Source organism: Chenopodium album, chromosome 9 (genome assembly GCF_948465745.1).
Source record: "Chenopodium album chromosome 9, dcCheAlbu1.1, whole genome shotgun sequence".
NCBI lineage: Eukaryota > Viridiplantae > Streptophyta > Magnoliopsida > Caryophyllales > Amaranthaceae > Chenopodium > Chenopodium album.
Genome location: NC_137842.1, coordinates 11,124,487 through 11,150,555, shown reverse-complemented (window position 1 = coordinate 11,150,555; position 26,069 = coordinate 11,124,487). Strand labels below are relative to the sequence as shown.

Sequence of the window (26,069 nt, the reverse complement as noted above, 5' to 3'; positions counted from 1 at the left end):
GTTTTAGCGTCGGTTTAGCGGTGGTGGTTGGGGCTAAGGTGTTTCAGGGTGTTACGGTGGATCTGCGACGGTTCGAAGGCTCGGAGGGTCAGGGGCTGTGTATGGGTGACGTGGATTGGCGATGGTTTCGGAAGCTCGGCGGTTTAGGGGCTAGTATGGGTTATGGTAGATCGCCGGTGGTTCTTGGGCTCGGTGGTGGCTGGGTTAGCATTTTAGGGATTATTTTTATTTATTTATTTATTTTTAATTTTTTTTATCTAGTAGATGATTGACATGTGTACCGTGTGGGACCCACTTAACGGCTTATTTGGATGAAAAAGTTAAATGGTGGTGAAACCAATTTTTTGGTTTTTTTGTGGTGTTATAATAAAAGGGTTTTTTTTTGTGGTGTTATAACCAAAATTTGAGTCATTTTGTGGTTTTATTTTCTAAAAAGTCCTTATTATTATTTCTCAAAAATAGACGACTTCATACAACCTACAAAAAATTAAAGGGAAGACGAGATACAATTTGGGCCCCACTCCTCTAGCTATAGCAAATCGATTAAAAAAAACAAAGAGTTTAGCTGCAGAAGGTAGTAATTCTTCTACATCGATAAACCTTGAAGCTTTCAATACAACTCTTGACGAATGTAGTGATAAGTGGTTGATAAAGGAGAAAGAATGATCGACTTGATAAGCAAAAGGAGCAAAGATAAGAAAAGGCAAAAGGAGATGGTGGAGGAGATGAAAGTCGGCATGTTACGTTCATTGATGGAAAAACCCGTCCTCGATGAATTTGAAGCCGAAATGTACAAGAAGCTTAGAGAGGAATTTAGTAACAGGTTTTTTAAAAGATATAAGTTAAGTACTTGTTATTTTTATGTATTAACTATTTCATCTTTTAATTGATGTATCAAGAGTTTGTCTTTCAACTAACAACATTATGTTTAAGACTTGTTGTAGTACTTAAGATGTAATCGTACGTAATACGTAGTAGTAATTTTAATCGTATGTATTTTTAAATGATATTTTTTTATGACATTTTTAAATGATATTAGATTTTGTAATCTAATGTGTTGGAGTAATAATATTATATTTCTACAAAAAAAAATGTAATTTTCTATTAAGTAAATCTTATATAAGTTTTCATATCATGAAAATTATTTTATGTTAAATACTCTTGTTAATAACAAAATCTTACCTTATTTACCAAAAATCTTATCCCTTTAGTAAAAATCTTATCCTCTGTTAAAAAATCTCATTTTATCTGCCAAAAAATCTTATCTTATCTGCCACACAATCTAACCTTATCTAAATTTTTTTTCTTATCCACTGTTAAAAAAATCTTATCTTCTGTTAGAAAATCTTATCTTACTAGATTGTAAATCATTTTTGTAACTTTTATTTCAGTTGTCTATAAATTGACCTATTTCACTTACAACACTTTCACAACTACAACTACATATTACTAATATTATAATAATTAGTAATTCAAAATATTACTAATTTTTTTTTAAAAAAATAGTAATTCAAATTCTTCCACTTCTAGTGATGAAATCTATGACTACATGTTGCTTAATTTTATTGAGAGAAATCGGTAACAACAAATCATAGAAGATGCATTGATATATGTGGTTAATACCACCATGAAACAACAACAAGAAGATGCTCCACGTTAGAGAAAACGAAGGGAAGTTATACCATGTAATCGTGAAGCAGCACATGATTAGTTGGTTGCTGGCTATTTCAGCAACCAATCATTGTATGGTAATGATAAGTTTCGACGTAGGTTTCGCATGCGAAAACCTCTATTTATGAAGATATATAGTGAATCAACTAAGTGAAACTGATCGATTCTTCCAGCAACATCCAGATGCTAGTATGCGTTTGAGTGGTTCTACAATACAAAAGTGCATAGCGGCTATAATAAGCATATGGCTGCGCAGCTGATCAAGTTGACGAGTACCTCCAGCTTGGGGCAATTACGACTAGGCATTGTATCACGCACTTCGTTGACGGGGTGATTCGTAAATTCTCAGCAGAATACTTGAGGAAACCAACCCCTAAAGATATGAATAGTCTTCTAAGAGAAGGAGAGGAAAGAGGTTTTCCTGATATGTTAGGAAGTATCAACTGCATGCATTGGGAGTGGATAAATTATCCAGCGGGGTAAGAAGGGATGTATCAAGGGCGATAAAAAACAGCGACGGTTATCTTTGAAGTTGTTGCATCTTGGGATTTGTGGCTATGGCATGCCATTTTAGAACACCTGGATCCTGCAACGATAGAAATATCCTTCAACGTTCACCCGTCTTTGATGACATTTTAAATGGTCCTGCTCCACAAATTCAGTTCACCGTGAATGGAAATACTTACAATTAGGGGTATTATCTCACAGATGGGATTTACCCAAAATGGGCAACATTCATAGATGCGATAACTGCACCTCAAACCCCTAAACAACGATTGTTTACTACCAAACAAGAGAGTATTAGAAAGATGTAGAACGTTCATTTGGAGAGTTGCAAGCTCGATTTGCCATTATAAGACGTCCTGTTTTAGCATGGTGTGTCGAAGTGTTGTGGAAAATTGTTATGGCGTGTATTATCATGCACAATATGATCGTGGAAGTTGAGCCCGATAGTTATCTTAACTATTGGGATCCTAAGAGCAAGTTTAGCCCCAAGTCTTAAAACTTGGGGTGACATCATCATTTTGAGTCTTAAGACTTATGCTTAAGACTTTTCCCATTTTTCTTCAAAAATCTCAAGCAAGTCTCAAATTGAGTCTTGAAATTTCAAGACTCAACTTAAGACTTGAGATTGGGATCCACTACTCCCACCTCAATTTTATTTTTATTATCCCTTTTTTTTTTCTTACACTTTTCAACATATAATAGGTCAAATATTTAAGTCTTAGGGCTAAAGTGATAAATATGTGTAAGTCTTAGTGAGTCTTAACAAGAACTTGATGACATCGGGACCACCAAAAATGATATCACACTCAAGTCTTAAGACTTGGGGCTAAACTTGCTCTAATGAGTTTGCTACTGAACAACTCGAGTATTTAGCGGGAACTTCAAACAGAAGAGCAACAACTTTCACCGTAACCCCGCGTTACCAAAATCCTAATCTAACCACATTTATGGCAACACCAGAAAATCTCCACGATAAACAAACTCATATGTCACTTAAACAAGATTTGGTAAAACATTTGTGGGCAGGATTTGGGCATACTAGTAATCGGTAAGGAAAAATAAGAATAATTAGTTATTTGTATTTAATTTCTTATATTTGTTGTACTTTAGTGTATCAATTATTGTTTTTATTCCTAATTCCATATGTTATTGTATCAAAATGTTGGTAAAGTATAGTAATTTTTATTATGTATGATAATTATCGAATACTAATTATTATTATTATTATTATTATTATTATTATTATTATTATTATTATTATTATTATTATTATTATTATTATTATTGTCATTAAAGAAATCAAGAGGATACCCTTTGATGTGGGAAAAATAAATGGAAGAGGGGAAAAAGATAGTGGTAAATGAGGTGGGTGAAAGAGAGTATGAGGTGTCAAAATAGGGTAAGGAGAGATAATGAATGAGAGGATAAAGCCATCCTCCTGGATATTCATGCTCTTATAGTATAAAATATATCAAGAGGGTACCCTATGATGTGGGAAAAATAAGTGGTAAAGGATGGAAAAGAGGAAAGAGATATTGGGGAATAAGGTGGATGCATGAAAGAGAGTATAAGATGTCAAAATAGGGTAAGGAGAGAGAATGAATGAGAGGATAAAGCCATCCTCCTTGAAAGATGATACGCATAGACATAGTCTATGTGAACCCTATATAGACAACCAATATCTAATTGACAACACATGGCTCAATGAAAAAATAGGAGGGAAAAATTGAGAGGGAAGCATTTGGTATTTTACCGCCTACGTATAAGTAAGCGGGAATTTTTTTAATTATAATAACGCATATTCAGTTATTATTATAACCATAGACAGTACTCATGAATAGTAATATGGTTGGTAATCAGTGAACAATCATCAATCAAAACTTTGCAACCATAATTCATGTAGGCTACAGAGTAATTTGTGAAAGAGAATGCTTAAATATCTCAAATTACGGTAGTAAGACTATGGTGTTGCGGGAGGGAACGACCTTGAGGCAAAAGCGAAGGCAATTTTATAATTATCCTCTAAGTTAGCTTGATTTACATGGTGTAGAGGAATTAGTTCAACTGTACCTTGAAATTCCAAATTTGATGTAGTTCTTAAAGTAGCGTTTCTGTGTTTGGTGATTGATTTCACATGTAGGTGTATGGAGATAAGGAATATAGATTAACAATTTTGATGAATGATTATATATGTTGATGATAGTTAGATAAATACTTTCAAAATGATATTACAATATATTTATGTAAAAAAGAAAAAAAAAAAGTATTTTCAATTATTATGCTTGTAGCAAATTATTTATTCAAGTATTAATTCTTGTGATGTGGGTATCATATTATTTATTTTGGTATCACATTAGTTATTCACGTATCATAACACATTAATTAAAATCTTAAGAATGGTAGAGTATGGATAACGAAGAACTTTGAGATTAATTTAAAAGAATTAAGTTTTTTTTTTATTATTATTTTTTGATTTTATGAGTATTCATCTTAATGATTAATGAAGTTGTTCTTGAGTGTGAAAAAAAAAATCTACAACACATGAGCCACAAGTAGAAGAAATATTTTTTTTTCTCTAGATAAAAACTAATAAGAGTTTTCAAAATTTTCCCATGACTTTCACTAGTGGAAAAAAACTCTATTTGTAAGTTTGTAACCCCCTGATTGTAACGGGCATAAATAATATACATTACAAAAATGTATTTGTAACGGCCAAATTTAATGCCCGTAACAGAAATTTCTTATTTGTGACTGGCAAAATTTTGTCCGATACAAAAGCTCTTATAATTGTAAAGGATATAAAGAAAAAAAGGATTGTTTTAAGGTTTTTGATGAAATCCCTCAGAAGAAGACAGATCAAGTACAACTCACATACGACTTGAACATCTGTTTTCGAATACAAACCATTGAACTCTGTTTGTCGACATTGACTGATAAAATTCCAATTCCTAACATACACTCCTAGCTAATCATATATGTTTCAAATATTTATGTTTTATTCACCTGATTTTTACTTATATGCATCAATTTATTAGAACTTTACTGAACTTATCAGAGCTTAACTGAACTTATTTAAACTTATTTCAAATTCTTTGAACTTATTAAAGCTTATTTTAGTCGTAATTTGAACTTGGGTAACTTTTATTATATCTGAAATTATTTTTACTGAGCTGAAATTATCTTAAATTTATTAAACTATTTGAACTTATTAGACCTAAAATAAGTGAAAATAAGGTGAACAAAACATGCCCTAGTTCTATTCATATTTTTTTTCCAAAATTAATAAATGGACCTCAGCTAGGGGTGTTCAAAAAAACCCGACCCGATTGTCCCGACCCGATTTCCCGATGACCCGGTAACTACCCGATGGGAAATTTAGGAGAAAAAACTGTTTTCCGGGACGGGGACCCGACCCGGGAAAATCGCCTTCTATCCGGGGCGGGACATGGGGCGCATTATTCCATTATCGGGTACCCGATTTCCCGATAACAAATTAAACTTAAAAAAAAAATCGCTACTAATAAGCAGTAAGCCCAGCCCATAGTATACCACTATACCAGTTTAAAAATTAGGGTTCTCTTCCTTTCTCTCTCCGCCGCTCATCTCTTCCTCTCTCTTCCTGCCTTCTTCTTCCTTTAGTTCCTTCTCTGTTTAATTCCATTGCTTCTTCCTACTTCTCTATTCTCAAACTATCAAAACCTCTTTTCAACCGCCCACCTCTGTCGAAGGCTCGCTGCTGCTTCGCCCTACTCCGTCGTCGGTTGTCTTTGCGAGCTACTTCCTCAACAATGTCGCGGTGGTCGCTAGAATCAACCGTTTCTATGTTGCAACTGCCGCCCAACAATGTCGCAGAAGTAAAGAAGAGGATATTCATACATGTACAGAGACCATGACCATTGAATAAGAATATGTTCTTTTTTTATATATATATATAAATTTATTTATTTGCATATGTAAGATCCAATTCCTTGATGCTAATGCAATTTCTAGTTATATTTTTTTTCTTCTAATTCTTTGTATATTTCAAATTTTATTATTATTATTGAAACAAAGCATGTAATTGGTTATTTTGTATCTTAGTTGTTCGATTGTGTGGAGTTTGGGTAGTAGATCTAAATTGTTTTTCAATTTTTTATCTGTTGGGAGAAAATTAATTACAATCATTCAAAAATCCGGGTACCCTATGTCCTGACCCGAATATCTCGGGTACCCGGGTTCCGGGTACCCGAGATATTCGGGTCGGGACATGGGACGAATTAACAAGTACCCGAAACTCCGGGTACCCGAATTTGAACACCTCTAACCTCAGCCATTAAAACTGAATTGAATCATAGAAAATCCAATATTAATTCATACAATATTGAACATCTTATATATTTCGAATTTTGTAAATGTTAGGGAGGCTAACACGAGTGATGTGTGCGCCATATCTATACATTTCCGAAGAGCTCTTTCTGATTATGGCAACATAATAAGGGAAAAAGACAAAATAATAAGCAAAATTGGCCTCAACTCTTTGAACTATGGTTTGGGTGCACTGAGCACCCTGTACTTTGCTTAGTAATCAAAGCACCACAAATTAAAAGTTTGGGTGTAAAGCACACCTTTAGTGAGTTTTTCGGCCACCGTTCTCGCGGAAGCTGGTGAATTTTTTCAATTTGCATGCCGAAAAATGTCATGTAAAAGTTTCGGGGGTTATTTTGATTCCTCGGGTTCCAAATTGAGCTCGAAACAAGAAAAGAATAGCGTTAATGACTCAATTCGACTTAAAATCAATGACACCTAAATCAAGATTTTTTATAACATGTTAAACGAATCATGTATGCCATTTTTTTTGCTTGTTTCGAGCTCAATTTAAACTCTTTAAGGGTCAAAATGACCCCCAAAACCTTTAAGGGATATTTTTCGGCACGTAAATCGAAGGATAAAAATTTAATTCACCGGCACCGGTGAGAATGGTGGCCGAAAAACTCACTAAAGGTGCGCTTAGCACCTAAGTCATTAGTTTGTGGTGTTTTGGCCACTAAGCAAAGTACAGGGTGCTGGGTGCACCCAAGCCATATAATTCAGAGTGTTGAGACCAATTTTGCCAATTAAATATTACTGATTTCACCAAATTCGACCATTGAATTTTTTTAAAATTGACCAAATGTCACTGAGCTTTTAGATAATTCACCAAATGTCCTTAATGACTAACGAGGGGATATAAAAAAATTATTGTGATTATAACGAAACGAATTAGTCATGTAAGATCTTCTATATTTGTCTTGAAAGATACTTTATTCAGCATGTTTTGTGTGCAAATGGTCACACTGTGTGGCCGCTTGTAACGAGTTTCCTCTACAACACTGACGAAGTGACTCCTATAGCTTTGATCGAGTAATATTGACAAAGTAACTGTAATACCCCAAAATTTCCTTGCTAGTATAAACTTTTAAATTTATTATTTTAAAATATATATATATTAATTATTTAATATTTTCGGGTTTAAAAAAAAAAAAAAAAAAACTGAAAATTGACAATTTTCAGAAACTGATTTTGGGATAACTTTCGAAAACTGATTTTGTAAAAAAAAAAAAAAAAAAAAAAAAAAAAAAAAAAAAAAAAAAAAAATTGACTTTGGATAATTTACAAAAACTAATTTTGCATACTGGAAAAAAAAAAGTTGGCAAAGGTGGATAAAGGCTGATAACAAAATCAGTTAAAATTTTGATCCTATCCCATGAACTTTCTAGACTCTCAAGATTGATTTATAAATATATGTTTCATCTTTCTAATACTATCATTACGATTTCAAAAAAAAAAAAAAAAAAAGTTTCGAAGCCGAAATACCGACTTTGGAAAGCAACTCGTCACTTTCCTCATTGTTGGGTTTGATAATTGATCATTACTATCTACTTTATTTAATTACTTACTGATCTTCTCCTTGGTCCACTTAATTAGACTTTGTGGTGGATGTTCTGGCTCTTGGGTTCGAAAGTTTGGTAGGTGATTATGATGATGATGATGATGATGATATATAATATCTCACGTTTGACTCATCAATTAGTTCATCTAGTTGTCTATTTTTGGGGTGATTAGACTATGGGTGGTGACAAATCAATTTTACGCTCAATTCTTTTTTTTTTCCTTTAGTCGTACAATTATCTAATTTAGGCTACTTATTTGTTTAATTGTAGACGAAGGTCGTATAGGTGATTACTCGGGGAACTACTAACCTTTATCCACGCGTCCTAGAGGTAATTTTCAATGTCCATCATCTTTAGAATCCCGTTAGGAAATTATTTTGAAATATTATGTGTCAAATACGTGCTTATGTAATTATATGTGATGAGTGTGTTATCGTATGTTATTATGGAATCATATATTATATATGAGTTTTCTATTTTGTATACTAGTATATGTAATTTCGAAAAAAAATATGATTATTTGTTATCGTATGAGTTTTTTTTTAAAATATAATCTTGGGTATTGGATGATTGATTATACGTGATTGATGGTCTATATGTCATGTAGGATGACTATGGTCTAATAATACTGAAATTGAAGTGTTGTTACTTGAAATTAAATTGATTTGTGCAATACTTGTGTACAGTGTAATTGGATGATATAATCTAATAAAATGTACAGTGAATTTTAATTTAAGAAGGGAAATGAAACCCGAAAGGGTGAAGAACAGGTTGCCCACTAGTAGTGATGGTTGCTACTAGTTGGTTTAATTTATTGTATATTGCTGTTAGTCTTCCTCCTAATCACTGGGTATTAGTGAGGGGTGTGCACACTAGGGACATTCTGTTTTATTTTATGGCCAATTGGGGTGACGTGCGATCCTCTGTAAAGTAGGTGGTGACAGGGACTAGTCCCGGCTTACTGGCGTTCTCTTTCCCTTTCTTAAATAAAGTAATAATATGTTATGTGACTATTTGAACTTGGTTGAGTATTAAAATATTTATGAGTCTATATTATGTATAAACTGTTTTAAACTAAAATTTATTTATTTTACGGGATGGAGTTGGAATTACTCAGTTTATCTGATTTTTGGGAGTCTTCTCTCTTTTCTTGTTTCTGATTTATTTTGCAGGTTGGTAGAAAGGGTACTCGGTTACGTGTGAGGAGACGTTAGAATAATCACATAGCTAAGACAATTTAGTTTATCCCCGAATTTAATTATTTCCTCTCAGTTATTGGTTTCAAATAATTGCAGTTTTTGATGTAATGACTATTTTATTTTGCCACAACTTAGACCACTTAGTTATTTTAAATATTATGTTATTTTTGCTTTGCATTTATTTTCTACGGAAAATAAGTGTAGCAGTAACACTTCCAGAGTTCGATGGTTGGTTTTTTAAAAGTTAAAAGTTACACTTATTGTTTTTAAAGACTCGAATTTTGGGGGTGTTACAGTAACCCCTGTAATGCCTGTCCGAGTAACCCAATATCTATAACCAATACTCACTTCCTCAGTTTTTTTTTTTTTAAGATTGAGTTACTATTTTTGTTAGGTTTTTTTTCTTTTTTCTTTTTTTTTTTTTAATAAGCTAGAGTTCTATTTTTTGAAATCTCATTCAGTTTAATTTAATAATGCATCTTTATCCACTATTGTCCCTAAGTACTCTTTCTTACTTTATCGTTTTTCACTCCTCTAATGGTCCCACTCCCTCTAACACCACTTTAATTACTTTTCAATATACAAAGTATAAATAATAACCTTATCTATTACCCCACTTACATCTTATTTTATTAAGGGTTTATTAAATCTTCTAAACTCCACGCAATCTCATCAATAGCATATAAAAAAACGGAAGGAATACCAAAGTAGCAACTGCTGACATCATCCTATAATAAAATTAGACACATGTCATGTTATGACTAAATATTCTCCCTCCAAAACTATAATTGATGTCATCATTTTATAATTTTATTTTACTTTATAAAATTCTAATCAATTATATTATTAGAAGTATTAATTTCTGAAAATTAGTCTATACTCTATCGCAACAATAATTTAATTTTTCTCCTTCAAGTACTCCTTTCATCATTCAATTTTTCTACGAATCCTGTTTTATTTATTATTTAAATATGATGCATTATTATTTTCGGAAATTTCTTTTTGTCTTGATTTGGTATAAAAAAATAAACAAATTTAGAAAAGTTTATCTCGTTCAAATTGTGCATCAAACGAGATTAATCTAGTAACACTAACGTAGTAATCCCCATAATGATTGGGCACATCGCGCTTGACCACGTATAAGAATTTTTGTACTTTATTAATATTAACATTTTATAATTTTTACAACAATCGAATTTAAGAGATTTGAGCTATAAAATGTGCATCGATAAGTGCAAAGTCCCTAATGTTGTTATAAAAAAACGACGAAAGTATTAGCTATCACATTGGGTTTTCTGGGAGGAACGACGGGACCCTCAAACTTGCATATGTGTTGCTTTACTCTTGAGAACATGGTCGCGATGTGTGCATTCACTTGACTAGGTCTTCTTCTTAAACTCATATTGGGTTGTTTGCCTTTGTAGCGTGGCGGGGTTGTGACTGATGCGACTCATTGTAAGTGGGTCAAGTATGAATCTAGGTGTTAGACGATTGGGTACGATTTCCTTCCTTTCTCTTTCTCTTATCTTGGGGGATAAGAGAAGGAGGCAGCTGCGTTGCTAAAGCGAGTCTAGAAGTTCTTAAAGACTCAAGAAATTGAGGCATATGCTGTTGCTCATATCTTCACTATGATAGGATTTTCTATTCCTAGAGGAGTGGAGGCTAAGATTGTATCTCAGCTCCCCGGTATTTTCTTGTAAATCGATTGACTTTGTAGGTTTTTGGTAATTTGTTGCGTGAGGTTCATCTCCGTTGTCCTTCTCTCTCGCGATGGCTTGAATTCTGTTACTATACTTCAACCAGGTTGTTTTACGAGGACCGTATCTTATGGTCATGTCAGGGAGTGCAACAAGGTGATCCTCTAGGCCCTTTGTTTTTTTGCTTTGGTTCTTCACCCGTTAGTGTGCCAAATCAGGGATTCTTTTAACTTATTTTTGCAAGCTTGGTATTTAGATGATGGTACTATTATTGGTGATACCTTAGTGGTAGGAAAGGTTTTGGAGTTGATTTTAGCAGAGGGACCTCGTCTCGGACTCCATGTCAACGTTGAGAAAACAGAGGTATTTTGGCCCTCAGAGGACCCTCGTAGCCGTCTTGTCGGTGTCTTTCCTCCAGATATTGGTCGTCCTGTGCATGGTGTTAAGTTGTTGGGTGGTCATGTTAGTGCTGATTCCTCTTTCTGTGGTGAGCTTGTTTCGCAGAGAGTGTCGAAGAACATTGTGCTAATAGATGCTGTTGCTAAGCTCAATGATCCCAATGCGAGTTGTTGCTTCTTCGTGCGTGTACTGGGGTTTCGAAACTCCAATTTGCTATGCGCACTTGTCCTCCTCGTCTTTTTGAAGGCGCATATTTCTTTTGACGTGGCCCTTCAGGCTTCTTTGGAGCGCATTATAACTGCTTCGGGGCTTGGTTTGGTGATTGGCAATGGCGGCTTGCCTCCTTACCTTTTGCTTATGGTGGTTTGGGTGTCTATTCGGCTGGTGATGTTCGACATTTTTCTTTCCTTGCGTCGTGTCTCTAGACTTCTAGTCTACAGGCTACGCTTCTTCGCAATTTTGGTATTGTTGGTCCGGGACCGGCCTTCAATGGTGCTCTAAGTCTTTTTAACAGGACTGTGGAGGCTGACCTTATGAGTAACCCTAGTGAGATCGCTGCCCCCAGACTCATGAAAAAATTGGCAGATATATATTTCACAAAGGTCACTGCACCTGCAGAATCCACTTTCTTCTTATCTCCGCATTAGGTAGCCTTATGGAAGTCCCAACAGGGGGATCACTCTTCGGCCTGGTTGTGGACGGTCCCGACATCGGGTTTAGGTCAGACTATGAATGGTAAGACTTGTCGTAGTGTTCTTTGCTACCGGTTGGGTGTTCCTTTGTTCTCCATTTCAACACCGTGTTCTGCTTGCTCAAGGGTTTTTGATGGGGATATTTATGGGGATCATGCAGTGCTGGGATTGTGGGTATTAAACATCAGCACAACGTTGTTCGTGACACCCTAGTTGACATTTGTTTTCGGTATGGGATTTCTGCTAGAAAGGAGGCTAACGTTGGGTTGACTGGAGGGAACGATGGGGCTCTACGACCAGCAGATGTGCTGCTTTATTCCTGGGATAGAGGCCTTGATGTATGTGTTGACTTGACGAGGTCTTCACCTTTAACACAATCGGGGTTCACTAACTTCGTTCCTGGTCGTGTTGTGTCGGCGGCGGCTCAGCGGAAGCGGGACAAGTATGGGGCGCGTTGCAGGGCTATTGGATAGGTTTTTCTTCCTTTCTCCTTTTCTTCCTTGGGGGAATTAGAGAAAGATGCTATTGCGTTGCTGAAGCATGTACAGGCGTTCGCTAAGACTCAGGATATTGGTGCTCGTGCAGCTGCTCACATTTTCAGCAAGATCGGGTTTGCTATAGCTAGAAGGGTGGGGGCCCATATTGTATCTCGGCTTCCTACCAATTTCTTGTAAATTGATTGACTTTGTAGGTTTTTTGATGATGATAACAACAACAACAACAACAACAACAACAACAACAACAACAACAACAACAACAACAACAACAACAACAACAACAATAATAATAATAATAATATTTTTGCTATTTTTATCATCAATATATTATAAGTTGAAATTAAATAAGTACATTTTATATTATAATTAATAATTTGATACCAAAATATTTAAAAATATGTAGAATAAATCCATATTTGATACTAAAAAAATAATTTTTGTACACATTTTTTATGAAAGCAGCCAAAGCTATCGTAATTTATTTATTATAAAAGCAAGCATCAACATCAACAATATCATCAAAATTATTTGGGCATCCTTCCACCCACGCCCTTTAGATCGAATGATCTAAAGGACTAAGGTGAGCCATCACATGAGATCCTTTATTAGCTTCCCTGAACACATTATTAATAGACTAATACTATCAAAGCTACTTGCAAGTGTTAAAGCTTCTTCGACAATGGTTCCTAGATATGACCCCTTACATTGTCTTGAATGGAGCAATTCAATCACTTGTGGACTATCACCTTCTACCTCAACCCAACTACAAAAGCATTGCAGAGCCATATTCAAGTAAAAACAACATTGTCTTTGCCTCCAATATACTCACGATTCACGATTGTCGAATTTACTGGAACTTGCTTGTATCAAAACACCAGCCATGATGGTCTCTAATAACCACTCACAATCCAACCCCATTCATTGAATTTTTGTAGTAAATTTTTAGGTTTGAATTTCAAATTTTCAGAAATTTTCAAATTGAATTTTTTTAAGCAAATTTATTGGGACCCACTCATTCAACCAATCAAAATTCATTATAGTGAATGTCTATACTTGGCTTTTTCGATCTTCCTTGATATTCATGCTGTAAAAGGATTGTAATCCTCTTAAATGCTGGTAATCCTCTTAAATGCTGGTACTCTAACGAATTTGAAAGTATTAGGGGAGAATAAAAGTTAGTAAGGGTAGTTTTGTAACTTTGTCATCTATCCCAAACTTGCTTCCAATATTGCAATACATACCAAATTTGGTATAAGAATTATTTATCCAGATCTCATATTCCAATTCCCTACCTAATCCTCCCTCATTCCTTTCCCTTAAAACAAATGCCTCGTAAATTTTTTTCACCGGACCCAAACCGACTTGCCAACCAATAGGACTTGTATAATGCAACCCAATTTGACCCATTACTCGATTAACTCAAACTGTTAAAGCTCTAACCGAATTATAGTCCTGCTCCCAAACCGACTCGATTATAGCCCCAACCGATTACGATTCTACCCAAATAAAAAAATATACATATATAAATCAAAAGAAATCAACCCACTATTTAAAATAATATCAAAATCGACCCACCCTAATCCATCAACCAAATGAACACATTTTAACCTGAATCGAAACTGAAACATCAACCGTGCTATATTAAGTCAATCACACATTTAGTCAACTAAAATGAAAAAAAAGGGCGTTCTCACTATCGTTCACTTGTGAAAATCGGGAAAAACATCGTTTCATTTCATGATTTCGTATTGGGGTTTACTAAGTTTAGGACAAATGAATAAATTATGATAGTAGTTGACTCTAAATGATAGTAATTGGCCTCGATGACAATATTTAATATTGTAATTAGTGCATTACCCAAATGTGTGGCATGCACAATCAGCTAAGGTACTGAACCAAATACACTTCTGTCTTCTTCCTTATTTGCTTCCTTTCATTTTCGTCCCAGAAAAATTTTCATATATATTTCTGTCATTCTTAATTCTCTCTAATTTCCCAATTCAACAAGTCACTTTTGCATCATACCCACCACTAATTTTTGTTTTCCAGATCGTTTATGCTGTTTTGCTTGCCCAATTATAATTGTAAGTTGCCTTTCACTAACTTAATTTATTGTTTTTTTTTTTTTTTTTTTTTTTTTTTTTAATTTTGCTGCAAATTTTTGTTTAACTTGTTGAAGGGTAATCCTTTATTTTCTGTGCATTTTTCTGTCGTTTTCTTGGTGTAGAATTTTGGAGGTTTATCTTGTTTTGGGATTTTTTTTCATCGATTTATTTTGTGAATTATGATTTGGGTATCGAAGAATTGTGTGGTATGTTATTGCCAAACACCAAATTAAAATTAAAAAAATCAAATAAAAAAATGCTTGATACATTAATTTTGAGCACTTTGCATCAAAGATGAACTTCAGTACTACTAGTTTGGATGTACATATGAATAATCAAAGACAAAGGCGACACTCAAATTCGTGGTGTTTTAATACCCATGTTTTTTAAAATTTGATTTTGGCAAATTAATGATTTACAAAGTATTTAGGGCTCAAAAGTTGCCAATTGATCCTATCAGAAGGAGGAAATTAGGATGTTTGATGCAACTGAGGAATTGGTTGGTGTTTGTTATTTGTATTTGATGTTAATTGTTGGGGGTTTCGTGTTGTTTGTAAATTGTGCAGGAGAAAATTGATTAGTTTGAGCGATGGCGACGGGGATAATTCAAGCTCCAGTTTGCCATATTAGGAACAAGGATTATCATTTGGGTTTTGCTAAACATGTAGATTTTGTAAAGATTTCAAGTATCAAGAGGGTTAAGCCTTCAAGAAGTAAATTTTTGGTTATTAAGAGTTCGAACCAGGGATCTGATATTGCTGAGCTTCAGCCCGCATCAGAAGGAAGCAGTCTCCTAGGTAAAACCATTCTGTCAGTCTATTGCAGTGACAAAATGAATTTTCTCAAAATCTAGCTCTTTGAATGTCATATGTGATTCCATTTTTGACAGAATGAAATTCGAGGGATGATTTGTTAATTCTTTTGGTTTACCACAGGTCCACAGTATAACTTGTTCTGAACATATTATTCACTTGCATTAAGAACAAGACTGATTGCTGAAGAATTTCCTCTGGTGAAATCCATTGATGCATTACTTTTTAAGTTTGAATAATTGCATATGACTTTGCAGTTATGTCCTTTTCAATTATGCCAAATGTATTGGCTATTCACCATAGTTTTTGTTAGCATTTGTTTTCAAAAGTCTTGGTAGGAGAAAAGAAAAGAATGTACTGTGCATTGCCTAACTCTTTTATGTAGCTTCTAGGAACATATAAGTAACAATGATGCAAGATTTTCCTAACATTTTACGTCTCCATCTCACAAGAGAAAGGATGGAGGGGAAAGAAATATGTATGAATTTTGAGTCTAGTTATCCCTTACATGAACCCATTGCTTACTTTTTCTGTAAATATAACATCTATGTTGAGGGTATTAAACTGATCTGCCATTGAAAAGTTAAGATTGATGTTGTTTTCCCAACACTGATTTAGTTGATGCGTCTTGAATTTGGATGCAGTACCTCGGCAAAAGTATTGTGAATCTCCATATAAAACTGTGAGGAGGAAGACATGCACAGTGATGGTGGGAAATGTGGCCATTGGAAGCGACCACCCAATCAGAATACAAACAATGACAACAACGGATACTAAAGATGTTGCTGCAACAGTTGAACAGGTTCCCTGCCACTATACTCTTGTTGTTTAATATTAGTATGTGGCTAGTTTGAATTAAATATCCTATATTGGAAAGATAGATATCTCTTATGTCGGTGGATATTGCTCCATCTGCTGGACTAATGGAGTGAATGTTTGTCTTGAATAATCTAATACTTGTACTATCTTTGATTCATATTATTTGCAACAGATGAGTTTGTATAGACTTGGGCAAATTTTGTCTATGAGTGTTAAATGGAGAGAAAGATAGAGATGCTTGTGATAGAGAGATAGAGAGAAACGACTACTTAAAAAGGAAAGAAATCATTTGTTGTAAAGAATATGAAACATCCATTTTTGACAATGCAAATAATATGAAACAGAGGCAGTAGTTGTTTTTTGACCCGTTGTATGTCAGTTGAGAGATAAGATAGTACAGGTGAGGATCAGTTCAATAGTTAATGAGAAAATAAATATTGTAATCACTACTATCTTTTATTTTTTCATATCTCTGATCAATGTCCTCAATCCTTTATCTAGTGATGGCGTAATGTATTTCTTTGTCAGTTGTTTGAAAATTGTGTTGAATAAAATTTTTAATTGTGGCACCCAAGGTTTTCAACATTTGGAATTCAAGTGCACTTAGTTAAGAAAGCCAATTGTTGGAGCAGTAGCCTTAAAATTCTCTTGCTAATCTACCATTAAATTCATTAATAATCTGAGCAAAACTAATTAGGGGTGCATATGATCACTAAGCGTCTTTTCTGAAAGTGCTATCCTTTTATAGTATTGTGCTCTGGTTTGTCTTCTTGACTTAAATCTATCATGGCCACTAACAAATAATGAAAATTAAGTTCAAGATACGAATATAGTCGACCAAAAATCCTATTTTGAAAATAAATTCTATTTACGCATAGGGTGCAGATTTCCCCTAGTGATAGTCAGGCTTCACTTATGTATAAATTTACTTGGTCTACTTTGAGTTTGATATACAAATGGCTAGAAAGGCATGAAAAACTTTGAAGTGTCGTGTACATATAGATGGCCATTGCAGATTCTGTACTCGTTATATGAGTTAGAAAATTTTCTTTGGTTCTTAGAGCCGGTCTTTTTTCCTCACTTTTACTGGCAGGTCATGAAAATTGCGGACAGCGGAGCTGATATTGTTCGAATAACAGTGCAGGGAAAGAAAGAGGCAGATGCTTGCTTTGAAATTAAGAACACGCTTGTCCAGAAAAAGTAAAGCTTTGCTTATCTTAATTTTCCCTAGTTTTGGTTGTATAGTCTGTTCAGTTTTGATCTATAATTTGATGTATATGAAATTATCTATCAACTTGCTTTAATTTATTATTTATGTATTTTTAACAGCTACAATATTCCCTTGGTAGCCGATATTCATTTTGCTCCTTCAGTTGCATTGCGTGTTGCTGAATGCTTTGAAAAAATTCGTGTCAATCCTGGAAACTTTGGTATACTCTCAGCATTGGTCCTGTAATTATAGTATTTGTATGTAAGCCCCATAATCTTGATTATATAATTTACTTTGTGGGCATTGTGCCAGCTGATCGAAGGGCCCAGTTTGAGACTCTAGAGTATACAGATGAGGATTATCAGAAGGAACTTGAGCATATTGAGCAGGTAAAATCTCATGCAGTTGTCACCCAAAACATGCACAATAGAACAAAGTTAGAAATATGAGGGATGATAACTTTTGTTTTCTTGATGAAAAGTTTATGAAGATTGTAAGTTCTACTCTGAAAGTTGTTGATGCCACTGTCTATTATGTTATGTTTTGTCTAAAGTTAATGTAATTTGGTTGCATGCATATCAATCCAACATTGTTGGGTGTGCCACCTTTGATATTGCTCAAGGGAACGATCAATATAGTAATAAGGTGCGCTGCCATAGACTCATAGATACTTTTCAAAGATCTATGTCTCAATTCTTGAAAGCTTTCGTTGGAGGGAGGTTAGGGAATTCTTAGAAGATGTCTTTCAGAGCTACTGTTATTTATCTTGTTTTAAGATATGAATATTGTTTTTTATCTTATCTTGTGTCTCTGAAGGTTCTTTAGACATGTGTATTGGAATAATAACAAAGATATATTAGAAATATGAAATTTCTGTAACCTGCTTTATACAAATAAAAGCAGTAATACCACCTAATTGGATTTCCCCATAGGTTGGGTCTGAGGAATTCTAAATGCACGGTGACAAGTGCATTCTTTTGTCCAATCCTACTTTCTAATAACAGGAATTATGCACAACTTACATTTCAAGATTTCACATTTAAATTTCAAACCAAGATTTAAGCTTTGATAAACATACATATAATACATCACACATGAAAAATCATTGTATTGATAGAATTGCTGTTTATTCAATTTTCTTATATTGTGGTTTCGTTTGTATTTATTAATTACAGTATAATAGTATATTTGATTAATTAATTAATCTATTGGGATTAAGTCATTAATATTGTTATTGTTTTTATTATGTTGGTGTATAGTACTTCCTATTTTTCATTTTACCTGCAACACAAATTACTGGTACACAGTTCGAGGAAGAAGAGAGAGAAATTCAGGGAGTAGGAGAACTTCATTTAAAATAACCTAAATACCAATAAAGGGGTTGCATTATTAAGGTTTTAAGTTTTGTAAATTAATAAGTTGTCCTCTTACCTTCTTTATCCTCTTTCTTAAACTGTGTGCCAATTGCCAAGGGGGCTGTGTTGCAGGAATTTGGAAACAGAGGAAGTACTTGGTAAATTCACAATAGCATCAAATTTGTTCTAAGATATTTGTTCACATGGATGATTCTTATGTTTTCATGTTACTCAAAAATGTTCATGGCAGAGGATAAGAATTAGGCTAATATGTTGACTGTACTCTTTGTTTCTCAACATTATTCAAGGTTTTTACTCCATTGGTTGAGAAATGTAAAAAGTACGGCAGAGCAATGCGTATTGGGACAAATCATGGAAGTCTTTCTGATCGTATTATGAGCTACTATGGGGATTCTCCACGTGGAATGGTAAGCATCACATGCTGTTATGTATTCATCTGTAGTTTGGTATAGAGTAAGATAGGTGCTGGATCAAAGTGAACTAAATCTAATGTCGAGGTTGGCCTTTTTTCTTTTTATTCATTTATTTTTTCCGCCTGTGACATTGAAACAGGTTGAGTCCGCCTTTGAGTTTGCAAGAATATGCCGGAAATTAGACTACCATAATTTTGTCTTTTCCATGAAAGCAAGCAATCCAGTTGTCATGGTTGAAGCTTATCGGTTATTGGTTGCAGAGATGTATCTGCAAGGATGGGATTATCCATTGCACTTGGGAGTCACAGAAGCCGGCGAAGGCGAAGACGGTAGGATGAAATCTGCAATCGGAATCGGGACCCTTCTTCAGGTACAGAGTGAGAATTTTTTTGTTGCTGATATATGTCCTCCCCACAGAAAGATTAATGTCATCAGTGGAATCAAGGAATTGATATAATTTAAGGAGATGCTTTTTTTTTTTTAGTGTATATATCCATTGTAAAATAAAACTTACACTTATTTAGCCAGCTAAAAAAAAAAAAAAAAAAAAAAGGAATTTCAATAAGTTTAGATTAGTTGTTGCTTAGGTGCATTGTACTGAATCAAGGTGAATGAGTTTTATCGCGGATATTTGCTTCCTATGTGCTTTCTTTACTTTTAGCAATTTTCCAAAGGTATCATTAACTTAAATACTGTACTAGTGTGCTGGACTGTTCTCTACTGAAGAGCAAGGTTGTTAAAGTATGAGATTCCATCTCATTTCACTATTTCAGCAAAGAACTGTATTCTTTATCCTTACACTCTTTGTATCTATTCAATGAGTAGCAATATATGAGATGTTTATTGTCATAACTCTTAGGAGATATTACTTCTGTAGGATGGCCTGGGAGACACAATCAGGGTCTCGTTAACAGAGGCCCCAGAAGAGGAAATAGACCCCTGCAATAGGCTGGCCAACCTCGGAATGAGAGCAGCTGAAATTCAACAAGGAGTGGTAAGATTAAAGTTTTCTGGGGTTGATTTGATGCTAGGACAGTACAAAGTTTGAATATTTAATAAAAATTCTGTTTGGGGCTATAATTTTCTTCCAGGCACCATTTGAAGAAAAACATCGGCATTATTTTGAGTTTCAACGCAGAACCGGTCAATTGCCAATTCAAAAAGAGGTCCTCTTAAGAATCTTTTTATACGTTAGCACAGTCTTTAGTTACTATTTCATTCATTATCTGAATATGTTTTCTTTTGTTGTGCATAGGGTGAAGAAGTGGACTACAGAGGTGTACTTCACCGTGATGGTTCTGTTCTCATGACTGTTTCCCTGGATCAATTGAAGGTGAAATTCTCCATCAGATATGTTATTCTGTGTTTGTTTTTTTATAGTGTCTTTGTGTATATTTTAGGAGTATGTATATGCTCATTAATTTTAGTTGTACACTGTAATCATTGTTCTGTTACAAGTCAATATTTAATCTATAAAAGTGCTTATTTGGGTCTCTCTTGACAATTAGTATATGCCATTTATCAGGTATCTCTAGTATTGTTGGACTTTGTCCTTTGTAATACTTCAATCATGTAGCTGCGCTGTAGTTTTATTTATATTCCATGATTATTTTTGTTTGGTAGGATAATTGTGTCATTTTTTCTCATAAACTTATGCACTCATCTTTTAAACTGTAAGCATTTCATTAAATCTTTTGTGACGTGAAAAATGTGGGTTCTAAGGCCTTATCTTTATTCTTGTAATTATTTCTTCGAAATGTGGTTTGATTGTCCCAGATACTAAATTCCAGAACCTTTTAAAAGTTCATTGAGTTAAAACCTAACAAACATTTTGTCAGCTACTTTGAATCCTTAGTTCTAATTATGTTCATTGTATTTAATTTCAGACGCCAGAACTCCTTTACAAGTCCCTAGCTGCAAAGCTTATTGTTGGCATGCCCTTCAAGGTAAATTAGAACTGAAATTTGAAATTTAATTACTCAGGCCAAAGATGATTGCTCTACTAATTGCCTGATAACTTTTATAATTACTATGGTAGTTTCCTGACCATATATCTGTCAATTAGGATCTGGCCACTGTAGATTCCATTTTACTGAGGCAGCTTCCCCCAGTAGATGATGCTGATGCAGTAAGCAGTCACCTTTTTGGCGCTTTATTTCTTTCTTTAGTTTGTTAATTCGATCAGCTCAAGAAAGCGTCAATTTACAACAAGTTTTTTAAATGCAAATCAATGACTTGATCTGCTTTGCCTTTTATGATTAGCGGCTAGCCCTCAAGAGATTGATTGATATAAGTATGGGGATTATAACCCCTTTGTCTGAGCAACTTACGAAGCCCCTGCCTAATGCGATTGTCCTGGTGAACCTCAAGGAGTTATCAACTGGTGCACACAAGCTTTTACCTGAAGGTTGTTTTTTTTCCCCCACTCCATCCCCCCACCCTTCTGTTCTTATTTCTTTGTATACGCTGATTTTCATGAATTGGAGTATTCCATTAAACTCCAAGATTGTTAATTTTCCAGGAACGCGCTTAGTTGTGTCTTTGCGGGGCGATGAACCTTATGAAGAATTGGAGATTCTTAAAGACATAGATGCTACAATGATTCTGCATGAACTGCCTTTCAGTGAAGAGAAAGTCAGCAGAATCCATGCAGCTCGAAGGTATCTTCTTGTTCGTGAGCTACATTATTATCTAAAGAAAACTTGACTGACCTTTCTAAAAACAAAATAGAATTTAGCAAATCTACCGTTTATGAAGTCTGATCATCAGAGCTTGTGTAATAAAGAGTGAGACAATGCAAAAGGCAATCACAAAGACAAATAAACTGCCGTAGGACTAATAGAGAAGAAAGATACAGTAGAGCATAATCGGAGAGAGGAAAATCTGTTTGCAAATAAGGAGGAAGAGAGAGACTGTACAAAATCTAGCTTCTATTAAAAAAGCCTTATTGATGCTGTGGCTTTCATAGTTAACTCTCTTTTTCTAGTAGATTAAAAAATTACATGATTCATAGCTATCTATACCTGAAAGAGTGAAAGGGTATTAATTCGGCTATATGATCTGAAATGTATGTATAGCAGGCTAGCTTCTTTGTTTTAAGGCATCAATTATGCAAAATTTTATGAAGGATTTTACTTCTCATTGCTGCATTTATGTTGGTTGTTCTTGTGCCAGAAATGCAGAATGTCAGTGTGAAATTTGTTTATGCGATAATCCTAAATTGAAATCTTGCAAATGCTAAACTGTGGCGGAGCCAGCAAGGGGCTGTCCCCCCACTTTAATAAATAAATAAATAAATAAAACTGTTTATATGCTTTTATTTTGCTGAATGATTTATACTAAATAAGATAGAGCAGCGGTCAAAGTTCCAACAATAGAGACTTGTTGTAGCGAGGACGTGGGATGAAACCTTGTTTTCTTTCTTCTTTCCCTTATTTTTTAATGTAAAATACAGTATTCCTTTTTAATTTGAATAATTTAAATTGTAGTTTTGCATGAATAATACCCCAAATTCTTGTTGCAGCCATCTTCTTTCTTTTTTCCCTTATTTTATAATGTAAAATATAGTATTCCAATAAGCATATATTAATGGAGGAGGAGTTTGTACATGATGTTGGATTATGTAGCTAAGTACTCCGTATTTCGGAAATTTAGAGTTGTAATACTTTAACTATTCAAGTATATGTATGTTCAAACATTTTTGTCTAACTAAGCGATTTTTATTTGTCCCCGCGGTTTGAAGTTCCTAGCTCTGCCACTTGTGACATATGAGTTGTTGGTGGATAAATGAGTACAAACTCTTCTGTATTTTCAATGCGGTAGACAAGTTATTGGTTGGTGATTATTAAATTGTTAATTTTATAGGTGTGACCCTTGGACATAGTTTGGTTTGTTTGAATTTTACTTGATATCCAAGAGTCAATTTCTTGTATCTTGTTATGTTTCACTTACCAATAACTACTATCCTTGCACATTGTAACTATATGAGGACGTGATTCTTGAAATATGTGAAGTCCTAATAATCTCTACGACTTTGTCATGATTATTTATTGGTTGAACGGTGTGGCTATGGTGTGATGAATGTCTCGTAATGAACTGTATGGAGGCTATGGACTCCTTTCTTAGCGGTATATCTCTATCTTAGCTACAAATTGATCAATCACTTAGTTAAATTTGACATGTGTGCGCATTTCAAAATGAACTCAATTGGTTCAAATTTTAACTGATGCAGTCATGTGTAATACTTGTATTGTATTACAAATGAGGCTTTACTGTATTCGTTTTGCTTTTCTTCTCTCTTCGGTCACAAGATTAAATGGGCTAAGTTGCTACAATTTGGTACTAAAATTTGCTACTTGTATATTGTTTCATATACTGAGTAATATTATGCTTCGATTCTTTATTTCAGCTCCAGCATTTATGCTAGATATGTGACAGTCTAGATGGGTTTTATAACTTGGACACTTCCTTTTTGGCCATCTTTTGGAATATTGATACTTAAAAGAGTCATTAAATCATAAGCTCATATCTTTGGATTCTAATGAATGTGTCATCATGTTTGTAAGGTAAGAATTTATTAGTGGTAGACTCATTGGTCCATTGCCACATATGAAACTCATTCGAGTTTGAGCTTCATATCTAATGCCACTCTTTTCCTATTGTAACTGTTGCCCTCTTTCCACTCTCATTTCACTATTAGAGATCTGGGTTCATCATTTTAGATGTTCACACCATTGCAGGCTATTTGAGTACCTATCAGATAATTCTTTGAACTTCCCTGTAATACACCACATCCAGTTCCCCTCTGGGATTCACAGGTATTTCATAATACAATTTCTAATTTGAAGGCACCATTACAAGATTCCTCTTCCCGTATTTTCTATATTGTCTAATTTTATGTTCTCTATCAGGGATGATCTAGTCATTCGTGCTGGTACCTATGCTGGATGTCTTCTTGTAGATGGGTTAGGAGACGGTGTACTCTTGGAAGCTCCTGGCCAAGATGTTGAATTTCTGAGAAACACATCTTTTAACTTGCTTCAAGGTTGCAGAATGAGAAATACCAAAACGGTAAAGTTTCTCATGAGAAATGCTCTTTTGCTTTAGTACTTTTTAGTTAGTTTCTATAGTTTGTAGAAAATTGAAGGCAATTTATGTTTTTGTTCCTTGGTCCAGGAATATGTGTCTTGCCCATCCTGTGGGAGGACACTTTTCGACCTCCAAGAAATAAGTGCACAAATAAGGGAGAAGACATCGCACTTACCTGGCGTTTCTGTAATTTTCTAAAACTCGTCATCAAATGATGCTTGTACGACTATCAAAATAAAAAAGATAAAGCAGTCAAGATTTATTTTATGAGCGATTTGTTTTGTGCAGATTGCAATCATGGGTTGCATTGTGAATGGTCCTGGGGAAATGGCTGATGCAGACTTTGGATATGTTGGTGGTTCTCCTGGAAAAATTGACCTCTATGTTGGCAAGGTATGGCAATGATTGAGACTTGAGTTATTTAGTTACAGAGTACTTCATATGATTCTTCTGTGGGATCCTTCTTAGTGAGGTTGTACAGTGTTACATCTCTTTTTCCGGCATCTCGAAAATCCTTCTTGATGGAACATACTAACAAACTTTATTTACAGTTCCTACTCTAGTTGGTCCTGCTTATGGCCCAGGTTTGGGTTAGAATGTTAGATGTATGTGGCTTTGGACCTAGAATTTCCAGCATCCTCTTGTCATTGTCTCTGAAATGTAGCTTTTGTTTTAATTTAATAATCAAAATTTTTCTTATGTACAAATGAATACAATTCCCAATTAAGCCCCTAGTGTCGTGTTAAGAACAAAAACCTGTTGCATGGGTCAGAATTGTCAGTTTCTGTGTTTTCAACCCTAGCCTGACCCCGTTGTGGGAGTCCTTTGCTTGGTGTTTGTTTACATATTACTCCTATAGTTCGAGTAGCCTGGCCTTGTATGAGCTGTGAAGTAATTTATCACATGCAATATATAAGCGGCCCTCTACTGAACATGGAAAAATAATCATTTGAACTGAGACCAATTTAACTGCTTGGCAATTCAACAAAGGGGGACTGAACAAAAGATTGCAAGGTGTAATAAATATGTTTAGAAGTGGATAGTTGCTGCTTCAGAGGTTAAAGCTATGCTGCATCCCTTTTTTCTAGTCTGTCTTCTGTTTCTTCTCCTTCACATTTATGACACTGTTGTGGCTCCTCCCTAAACATATGTTATTGTATACTAGTCTTCAAAAAGCTTGCTGTATAAATTTTCTGCTGGCTTGCACAGTATTACATAACTATTAAATTGTGTAAATAATTAGTTTATGACTCTGCAAAACAATTCCCATTTCTTGCAGACGGTAGTGAAACGAGGAATAGCAATGGAGCAGGCTACAGATGCTTTAATCGATCTAATTAAAGAGCATGGGCGTTGGGTGGATCCTCCAGTGGAAGAGTAGACAAATAATTATTGAGGATTTTTTTATAGGATTTAGAATCATGAAAAAAGAAAGCAATTTTCAGAGTCCCATCCATATTGTAGATTAACTTATAAGAATATATCCCCGTGTCACTTTTTGGGGGGGCATATTTATTACAAAGTATTAGGAAAATTGACAAATTGTTCTTGCTGTACAGGCTCTTATATATGAATGTAATTTGAATAATACACAGTTGCATTACATAAATTGTTCTTGCTTGTGCTTTGTAATCATATATTTGTATAAATGTAGCTATTGGTAATTTGGTATGTA

At 34.5% G+C, this 26,069-nt stretch overlaps 1 protein-coding gene and 1 long non-coding RNA gene across 2 annotated transcripts; both read left to right on the top strand.

Annotated features, from left to right (window-relative positions):
- The first annotated feature begins 7,964 nt into the window (after nucleotides 1-7,964).
- LOC145559547 (uncharacterized) lies at nucleotides 7,965-9,498 on the top strand. Its single transcript, XR_014092763.1, has 3 exons — nucleotides 7,965-8,266; nucleotides 8,358-8,417; nucleotides 9,260-9,498. It is a non-coding gene; the product is annotated as an uncharacterized LOC145559547 (long non-coding RNA).
- Nucleotides 9,499-14,455: 4,957 nt separating this feature from the next.
- On the top strand, nucleotides 14,456-26,029 carry LOC145558389 (4-hydroxy-3-methylbut-2-en-1-yl diphosphate synthase (ferredoxin), chloroplastic). The gene is made up of 20 exons (XM_081619616.1): nucleotides 14,456-14,655; nucleotides 15,243-15,473; nucleotides 16,133-16,290; nucleotides 17,401-17,507; nucleotides 17,637-17,737; nucleotides 17,830-17,906; nucleotides 19,181-19,300; nucleotides 19,446-19,676; nucleotides 20,184-20,300; nucleotides 20,398-20,472; nucleotides 20,562-20,639; nucleotides 21,193-21,252; nucleotides 21,372-21,434; nucleotides 21,569-21,713; nucleotides 21,828-21,966; nucleotides 24,046-24,123; nucleotides 24,217-24,376; nucleotides 24,482-24,580; nucleotides 24,683-24,787; nucleotides 25,674-26,029. The coding sequence occupies exons 2-20, from the start codon at nucleotides 15,266-15,268 to the stop codon at nucleotides 25,773-25,775; spliced, it is 2,223 nt and encodes a 740-aa protein (XP_081475742.1). The 5' UTR covers nucleotides 14,456-14,655; nucleotides 15,243-15,265; the 3' UTR covers nucleotides 25,776-26,029.
- Nucleotides 26,030-26,069: the final 40 nt, after the last annotated feature.